At 37.6% G+C, this 10,912-nt stretch overlaps 1 protein-coding gene across 4 annotated transcripts in view; it reads right to left on the bottom strand.

Annotated features, from left to right (window-relative positions):
- Window positions 1–9,242: 9,242 nt before the first annotated feature.
- The window catches only part of LOC131955499 (major facilitator superfamily domain-containing protein 10), a 35,236-nt gene continuing 33,566 nt past the window's right edge, over window positions 9,243–10,912 (bottom strand). For all 4 annotated transcript variants that reach the window (XM_059319653.1, XM_059319661.1, XM_059319645.1 and 1 more), the window contains exon 13: window positions 9,243–10,148. In XM_059319653.1, coding sequence (XP_059175636.1) covers window positions 10,045–10,148 — 104 coding nt within the window. In that variant the 3' untranslated portion in view covers window positions 9,243–10,044. The remainder of the gene's footprint in view (window positions 10,149–10,912) is intronic.

Raw genomic sequence — 10,912 nt, 5'->3', positions numbered from 1 at the left:
TAAAGAACACACAGCTCCACCTACCTGACAGTAAAGAACACACAACCCCACCTACCTGACAATGAGAACACACAGCCCCACCTACCTGACAGTAAAGAACACACAGCTCCACCTACCTGACAGTAAAGAACACAGAGCCCCACCTACCTGACAGTAAAGAACACACAGCTCCAATTACCTGACAGTAAAGAACACACAGCCCCACCTACCTGACAGTAAAGAACAAACAGCCCCACCTACCTGACAGTAAAGAACACACATCTCTCACCACAGTTGGAGATTTATGCTAGGTCTATGATTAGATTTATGTATAAAAATATTCTGAATAAATGATGTGATAATATAGTTATATCATTTCTATTGTAAGCAGATTTGAACATGCTGTATGAACCAGTTTTTTTGTTCAGCTGTCTAAAACCATTACAAAGTTGATAATTCTTAGGATTTATGCTGTTGGATTTGTGTTTACACAATAATTACTTTATTCATGTTATTCTATTTTCAAAAGTTTTTTATTTGTTATATTTGACAGATCAAACACATTTTTATAAATGTGATCAATAAATCTATAAAGTATTGACTTGTTTTAAGTTAATGGAAGTTTTTGTTTTGTAAAGTAACTATGTTTAGTTAGGGTAAATGGTTAAAACTTTGAACCTCGACAGTTTCTACACAACAGTTCCGCCGGTTTCATGCTTGGTTTTTTTATCCATTTTGTTTTCTCTGTCTGCGTGGGTTCCCAGAAAGGGGGAAAAAATTTGCAATTTGCACACAGAAAAATGCACACACAGAAAATTGTGCGCACAGAAAACTAGCACAGATCGCTCACCAATGAGGATTATGGCAATGTGTGTGTTTGAGTTTTCATGTGCCTATGTGCATTCATAGACAGAAATATTTTGTTTCAACGTCTGTATACTTTTATTTAAGAAAATAAATGCGTCAATTTCTAAAATAAATAGAATCATAAATTCCTCAGATTTTCCGATTATAGATGTTTTATTTACCAAAGGTGATGAGCCCACATGTTGTTTGACCACAGCCAAGCATTGTCCACAGGCAGTTTGTTCACCACAGGTGTTGATCACAGGTTATTTGACCAGTGGTGATTTGCTTAGCTAAGCCTACACGTGTACCTACACTTACATATATACCTACATTAACAGCCACACCAACACCTACCACCTATCAACAGACCCAATGACTCATCCACTCACCTTGGCTACCTGTCTGTCCATCCGTCCGTCCATACATCTAAATATCATGCTAATTCTATTGTTATTAGAATATTATTTTCTTAACACAGACCAACTTAAACATGCAAGCATAAACATACACACACAAATATATATATATATAAAGACATTGTCAGACTCATAATTGATGAAAAATCGGTGTGTCATTTTCTTATTTGCCCATTTTTCTGTGCTAATTTCTGTTTGCACATTTTTCTCTTTGAACATTTTTCTGTGTGTGGAAATTTCTATTTGCGCTTTTTCTGTTGCACACGTCTGCGTGCTGTGCTGTTTACGTGCTTCGTTATGGGTTCAAACAGGCCTGTGTGCTGTGCTGTTTACATGCTTCGTCATGGCTTCAAACAGGCCAAGAAAATTTTAACCACCTCTACCTAGCACGCAGGTCATGACCCGATGACGATGCCTTATGACATAAAATTTGACTTAATTAGATGCTGAATTCATTTTTTAGGAATCCATAAGTACTACTTGTCCACAATATTATATGCATGTCAATTGTGTTGGTGTACGGTTCTTTTAGACTCGCAATTCTCTAATAAAAACTTTGTCTATAATTATGCACCAAAAAGAAAGTAAATGATTTAATGAGAACACAAATCTTATAATAAGGCACTTTTATTCTCTGATCCAAATTTGAAAGTATTTGATATGGATAAAACATTTGATATGGATAAAACATTTGATATGGATAAAACATTTGATAACAAATTACTTACTGACCACCACCAAAATCAGGTTGTAAACAAAAGAACATCTAAACAATATGATGTGTCTTCAACAATAGAAGATTCTAAAACAAGAAAAAAATGTAAAAACTTATTCAAACCATTAGTCCCCATTTTATTATTATCTGATTATTCAATCCCAGAGCAAAGAAAATGTTGCCAATAGTAATAGAGTCTGGGGAAGATTCTGTTTGACAGACATGTTACACCTGACATAGACAGACATGTTACACCTGACATAGACAGACATGTTACACCTGACATAGACAGACATGTTACACCTGACAGACAGATATGTTACACCTGACATAGACAGACATGTTACACCTGACATAGACAGACATGTTACACCTGACAGACAGACATGTTACACCTGACATAGACAGACATGTTACACCTGACATAGACAGACATGTTACACCTGACATAGACAGACATGTTACACCTGACATAGACAGACATGTTACACCTGACATAGACAGACATGTTACACCTGACATAGACAGACATGTTACACCTGACATAGACAGACATGTTACACCTGACATAGACAGACATGTTACACCTGACATAGACAGACATGTTACACCTGACATAGACAGACATGTTACACCTGACATAGACAGACATGTTACACCTGACATAGACAGACATGTTACACCTGACATAGACAGACATGTTACACCTGACATAGACAGACATGTTACACCTGACATAGACAGACATGTTACACCTGACATAGACAGACATGTTACACCTGACATAGACAGACATGTTACACCTGACATAGACAGACATGTTACACCTGACATAGACAGACATGTTACACCTGACATAGACAGACATGTTACACCTGACATAGACAGACATGTTACACCTGACATAGACAGACATGTTACACCTGACATAGACAGACATGTTACACCTGACATAGACATGTTACACCTGACATAGACAGACATGTTACACCTGACATAGACAGACATGTTACACGTGACATAGACAGATATGTTACACCTGACATAGACAGACATGTTACACCTGACATAGACAGACATGTTACACCTGACATAGACAGACATGTTACACCTGACATAGACAGACATGTTACACCTGACATAGACAGACATGTTACACCTGACATAGACAGACATGTTACACGTGACATAGACAGATATGTTACACCTGACATAGACAGACATGTTACACCTGACATAGACAGACATGTTACACCTGACATAGACAGACATGTTACACCTGACAGACATGTTACACCTGACATAGACAGACATGTTACACCTGACATAGACAGACATGTTACACCTGACATAGACAGACATGTTACACCTGACATAGACAGACATGTTACACCTGACATAGACAGACATGTTACACCTGACATAGACAGACATGTTACACCTGACATAGACCTGTTACACCTGACAGACATGCTACACCTGACCTAGACAGACATGTCACACCTGACATAGACAGACATGTTACACGTGACATAGACAGATGTTACACCTGACAGACAGACATGTTACACCTGACAGACATGTTACACCTGACATAGACAGACATGTTACACCTGACATAGACAGACATGTTACACCTGACATAGACAGACATGTTACACCTGACATAGACAGACATGTTACACCTGACATAGACAGATATGTTACACATGACATAGACAGACATGTTACACCTGACATAGACAGACATGTTACACCTGACATAGACCTGTTACACCTGACAGACATGTTACACCTGACATAGACAGACATGTTACACGTGACAGACAGACATGTTACACCTGACATAGACAGACATGTTACACCTGACATAGACAGACATGTTACACCTGACATAGCCATGTTACACCTGACATAGACAGATATGTTACACCTGACATAGACAGACATGTTACACCTGACATAGACAGACATGTTACACCTGACATAGACAGACATGTTACACCTGACATAGACAGACATGTTACACCTGACATAGACAGACATGTTACACCTGACATAGACAGACATGTTACACCTGACATAGACAGACATGTTACACCTGACATAGACAGACATGTTACACCTGACATAGACAGACATGTTACACCTGACATAGACAGACATGTTACACCTGACATAGACCTGTTACACCTGACAGACATGCTACACCTGACCTAGACAGACATGTCACACCTGACATAGACAGACATGTTATACCTGATATAGACAGATATGTTACACCTGACAGACATGTTACACCTGACATAGACAGATATGTTACACCTGACATAGACCTGTTCCACCTGACAGACATGTTACACCTGACCTAGACAGACATGTCACACCTGACATAGACAGACATGTTATACCTGATATAGACAGATATGTTACACCTGACAGACATGTTACACCTGACATAGACAGACATGTTACACCTGACATAGACAGACATGTCCCACCTGACATAGACAGACATGTTACACCTGACATAGACAGACATGTTACACCTGACATAGACAGATATGTTACACCTGACATAGACATGTTACACCTGACATAGACAGACATGTTACACCTGACATAGACAGACATGTTACACCTGACAGACATGTTACACCTGACATAGACAGACATGTTACACCTGACAGACATGTTACACCTGACATAGACAGATATGTTACACCTGACATAGACAGACATGTTACACCTGACAGACATGTTACACCTGACATAGACAGATATGTTACACCTGACATAGACAGACATGTTACACCTGACATAGACAGACATGTTACACCTGACATAGACCTGTTACACCTGACAGACATGTTACACCTGACATAGACAGACATGTTACACCTGACATAGACAGACATGTTACACCTGACCTAGACAGACATGTCACACCTGACATAGACAGACATGTTACACGTGACATAGACAGATGTTACACCTGACATAGACAGACATGTTACACCTGACATAGACAGACATGTTACACCTGACATAGACAGACATGTTACACCTGACAGACATGTTACACCTGACCTAGACAGACATGTCACACCTGACATAGACAGACATGTTACACGTGACATAGACAGATGTTACACCTGACAGACAGATATGTTACACCTGACATAGACAGACATGTTACACCTGACATAGACAGACATGTTACACCTGACATAGACAGACATGTTACACCTGACATAGACAGATATGTTACACATGACATAGACAGACATGTTACACCTGACATAGACAGACATGTTACACCTGACATAGACCTGTTACACCTGACATAGACAGACATGTCCCACCTGACATAGACAGACATGTTACACCTGACATAGACAGACATGTTACACCTGACATAGACCTGTTACACCTGACAGACATGTTACACCTGACCTAGACAGACATGTCACACCTGACATAGACAGACATGTTACACGTGACATAGACAGATGTTACACCTGACAGACAGATATGTTACACCTGACATAGACAGACATGTTACACCTGACATAGACAGACATGTTACACCTGACATAGACAGACATGTTACACCTGACATAGACAGACATGTTACACGTGACATAGACAGATATGTTACACCTGACATAGACAGACATGTTACACCTGACATAGACAGACATGTTACACCTGACATAGACAGATATGTTACACCTGACATAGACAGACATGTTACACCTGACAGACATGTTACACCTGACATAGACAGATATGTTACACCTGACATAGACAGACATGTTACACCTGACATAGACAGACATGTTACACCTGACATAGACCTGTTACACCTGACAGACATGTTACACCTGACCTAGACAGACATGTCACACCTGACATAGACAGACATGTTACACGTGACATAGACAGATATGTTACACCTGACATAGACAGACATGTTACACCTGACATAGACAGACATGTTACACGTGACATAGACAGATATGTTACACCTGACATAGACAGACATGTTACACCTGACATAGACAGACATGTTACACCTGACATAGACAGACATGTTACACCTGACAGACATGTTACACCTGACATAGACAGACATGTTACACCTGACATAGACAGACATGTTACACCTGACATAGACAGACATGTTACACCTGACATAGACAGACATGTTACACCTGACATAGACAGACATGTTACACCTGACATAGACAGACATGTTACACCTGACATAGACAGACATGTTACACCTGACATAGACAGACATGTTACACCTGACATAGACAGACATGTTACACCTGACATAGACAGACATGTTACACCTGACATAGACATGTTACACCTGACATAGACAGACATGTTACACCTGACATAGACAGACATGTTACACGTGACATAGACAGATATGTTACACCTGACATAGACAGACATGTTACACCTGACATAGACAGACATGTTACACCTGACATAGACAGACATGTTACACCTGACATAGACAGACATGTTACACCTGACATAGACAGACATGTTACACCTGACATAGACAGACATGTTACACGTGACATAGACAGATATGTTACACCTGACATAGACAGACATGTTACACCTGACATAGACAGACATGTTACACCTGACATAGACAGACATGTTACACCTGACAGACATGTTACACCTGACATAGACAGACATGTTACACCTGACATAGACAGACATGTTACACCTGACATAGACAGACATGTTACACCTGACATAGACAGACATGTTACACCTGACATAGACAGACATGTTACACCTGACATAGACAGATATGTTACACCTGACATAGACCTGTTACACCTGACAGACATGTTACACCTGACCTAGACAGACATGTCACACCTGACATAGACAGACATATTACACCTGACATAGACAGATATGTTACACCTGACAGACATGTTACACCTGACATAGACAGACATGTTACACCTGACATAGACAGACATGTTACACCTGACATAGACAGACATGTTACACCTGACATAGACAGACATGTTACACCTGACATAGACAGACATGTTACACCTGACATAGACAGACATGTTACACCTGACATAGACAGACATGTTACACCTGACATAGACAGACATGTTACACCTGACATAGACAGACATGTTACACCTGACATAGACAGAACTGTTACACCTGACATAGACATGTTACACCTGACATAGACATGTTACACCTGACATAGACAGACATGTTACACCTGACAGACAGAAATGCCCCATCACCATTTGATTTATAAGCAGGGTGCTTGATTAGTAATACATCAGCATTTTACCAATACTTGTTGCATGTAATGTAAATTGGAAAACTCTAATAATTAAAAAATAAATATTCAAAGCAGATTTTGGTTTTAAAAGAATACAATTTTAAGAGTCGTACGATACACTAAGACAGATGGCTGACACCAGACACAGATGGCTGACATAAGCAGCACCAGGGAGCCAACTATATATTTTTTAAAAATCTTACTGTACCGGTGTATATTGATTTTGTGACACATATTTTTAAAAAATCTTACTGTACCGGTGTATATTGCTTTTTGTGACACATATTTTTAAAAAATCTTACTGTACCGGTGTATATTGATTTTGTGAAACATATTTTTAAAAAATCTTACTGTACCGGTGTATATTGATTTTGTGACACATTTTTAAAAAATCTTACTGTACTGGTGTATATTGATTTTGTGACACATAATTTAAAAAATCTTACTGTACCGGTGAATATTGATTTTGTGACACATATTTTTAAAAATCTTACTGTACCGGTGTATATTGATTTTGTGACACATTTTTAAAAAATCTTACTGTACTGGTGTATATTGATTTTGTGACACACAATTTAAAAAATCTTACTGTACCGGTGTATATTGATCTTGTGACACATATTTAAAAAATCTTACTGTACATGTGTATATTGATTTTGTGACACATAATTTAAAAAATCTTACTGTACCGGTGTATATTGATTTTGTGACACATATTTTTAAAAATCTTACTGTACCGGTGTATATTGATTTTGTGACACATTTTTAAAAAATCTTACTGTACTGGTGTATATTGATTTTGTGACCCACAATTTAAAAAATCTTACTGTACCGGTGTATATTGATCTTGTCACACATATTTTTAAAAAATCTTACTGTACCGGTGTATATTGATCTTGTCACACATATTTTTTAAAAATCTTACTGTACCGGTGTATATTGATTTTGTGACACATTTTTAAAAAATCTTACTGTACTGGTGTATATTGATTTTGTGACACATAATTTAAAAAATCTTACTGTACCGGTGTATATTGATTTTGTGACACATATTTTTAAAAATCTTACTGTACCGGTGTATATTGATTTTGTGACACATTTTTAAAAAATCTTACTGTACTGGTGTATATTGATTTTGTGACACACAATTTAAAAAATCTTACTGTACCGGTGTATATTGATCTTGTGACACATATTTAAAAAATCTTACTGTACATGTGTATATATATTTTGTGACACATAATTTAAAAAATCTTACTGTACCGGTGTATATTGATTTTGTGACACATATTTTTAAAAATCTTACTGTACCGGTGTATATTGATTTTGTGACACATTTTTAAAAAATCTTACTGTACTGGTGTATATTGATTTTGTGACACACAATTTAAAAAATCTTACTGTACCGGTGTATATTGATCTTGTCACACATATTTTAAAAAAATCTTACTCTACCGGTGTATATTGATTTTGTCAAGATAACAGAATTGTGAAGTAAAAAATGCAACTTTCCAATAAAGCAAACAATTACATAAAATACATGGATTGTCATGAATCATGTAAAGAAACATCTTGTAAGGAACAATTAAGTAGATTAGTCTTAAATACAATGTATAACATTCAGCAAAAATAATTATTTTATAAATTACTTAAATGTAAACATTGGCTATCTTGGAAAATATATTGCATAAAAAATATCACTAAAAGTAGTTGCATTCTTTCAAAATGAATAGTTTAAAAAAGTTGTAATAAAACCTGTTTTAGAATAAAACAGTTTTACAAAATGTCAGCTTGTGGACTATAGGAAAAACCCCTGAATACTTAAACCACTCTTATTACACCCCACACACACATACACTCCCCCACCCAGAAAACACTAGGATACCACACCTATATTTGCCCCTCCCCCACACCCATATTGGCCCCTCCCATCACACTTATGACCACCCCTATTGGCTGTGTTCACAGTTCAAACATTTTAACACCAATAAAAGAGATCAAATGCAATTTAAACAATTTTATCCATAGTTTCCCAGTCAATGAGATTTGTACATTTTGTGTAAATAGATGGTACACCTCCCACAAGTTGAAGTGAATGTTTAGATTGGTACACCTCCCTCATGCTTTAGTTGAAGTGAATGTTTATTAGATATATTTATATCACTGTTGAATGGGTGTCAGCATGGGTAACTACATGTAGCCTTACTCATGCTGCCATAGAAGGGGTGTCAGCATGGGTAACTACATGTAGTGCTACTCATGCTGCCATTGAAGGGGTGTCAGCATGGGTAACTACATGTAGTGCTACTCATGCTGCCATAGAAGGGGTGTCAGCATGGGTAACTACATGTAGTGCTACTCATGCTGCCATTGAAGGGGTGTCAGCATGGGTAACTACATGTAGCCTTACTCATGCTGCCATTGAAGGGGTGTCAGCATGGGTAACTACATGTAGTGCTACTCATGCTGCCATTGAAGGGGTGTCAGCATGGGTAACTACATGTAGTGCTACTCATGCTGCCATTTGAAGATAGTTATGTAAAAACAACATATGGTGTAACCTAATTACATAAAATCAATTCTATTTTTTTTAAATGTGTGTAACATAATTACATAAAATCAATTCTATTACTTTTTTTATAAATTTTTGTCAAGTTGAAACAATGAACTTGCATAATGTTATGACAGGAAGTGTGTTAATGAGAGCTCTTTAATGCTAGTGCTATAAAAGTCTATTGTGTCTTTCCTTTGACAAGGCTTATGACTTGTAATAAGGGCAGCAGAAGAAGAATCCCTCCAATGGTGTAGCAGATGTGAGCACCAAAGCCCCAGTACACTGAAGACAGAAATGTGTTGTTTACTTTCCATTCAATGTTCAGTGCTGCTAACTTCTTTTTTTTATACATAGTAAACAAATCAAAATAAGAATTTCATTTTTTTTTAATTTAAAACCAAGCCAGTACCTACCAAATGAGGCTAAAATTGATATTCTCTCACCCAGGGAGTACCTACCAAACGAGGCTAAAATTGATATTCTCTCACCCAGAAAGTACCTACCAAACGAGGCTAAAATTGATATTCTCTCACCCAGAAAGTACCTACCAAATGAGGCTAAAATTGATATTCTCTCACCCAGGGAGTACCTACCAAACGAGGCTAAAATTGATATTCTCTCACCCAGAAAGTACCTACCAAACGAGGCTAAAATTGATATTCTCTCACCCAGAAAGTACCTACCAAATGAGGCTAAAATTGATATTCTCTCACCCAGAAAGTACCTACCAAACGAGGCTAAAATTGATATTCTCTCACCCAGAAAGTACCTACCAAACGAGGCTAAAATTGATATTCTCTCACCCAGGGAGTACCTACCAAATGAGGCTAAAATTGATATTCTCTCACCCAGAAAGTACCTACCAAACGAGGCTAAAATTGATATTCTCTCACCCAGAAAGTACCTACCAAACGAGGCTAAAATTGATATTCTCTCACCCAGAAAGTACCTACCAAACGAGGCTAAAATTGATATTCTCTCACCCAGAAAGTACCTACCAAACGAGGCTAAAATTGATATTCTCTCACCCAGGGAGTACCTACCAA

Source organism: Physella acuta, unplaced genomic scaffold (assembly GCF_028476545.2).
Source record: "Physella acuta isolate Inbredline_101_S28 unplaced genomic scaffold, ASM2847654v3 ptg000079l, whole genome shotgun sequence".
Taxonomy (NCBI): domain Eukaryota; kingdom Metazoa; phylum Mollusca; class Gastropoda; family Physidae; genus Physella; species Physella acuta.
This window is presented reverse-complemented; position numbering and strand designations above follow the sequence as displayed.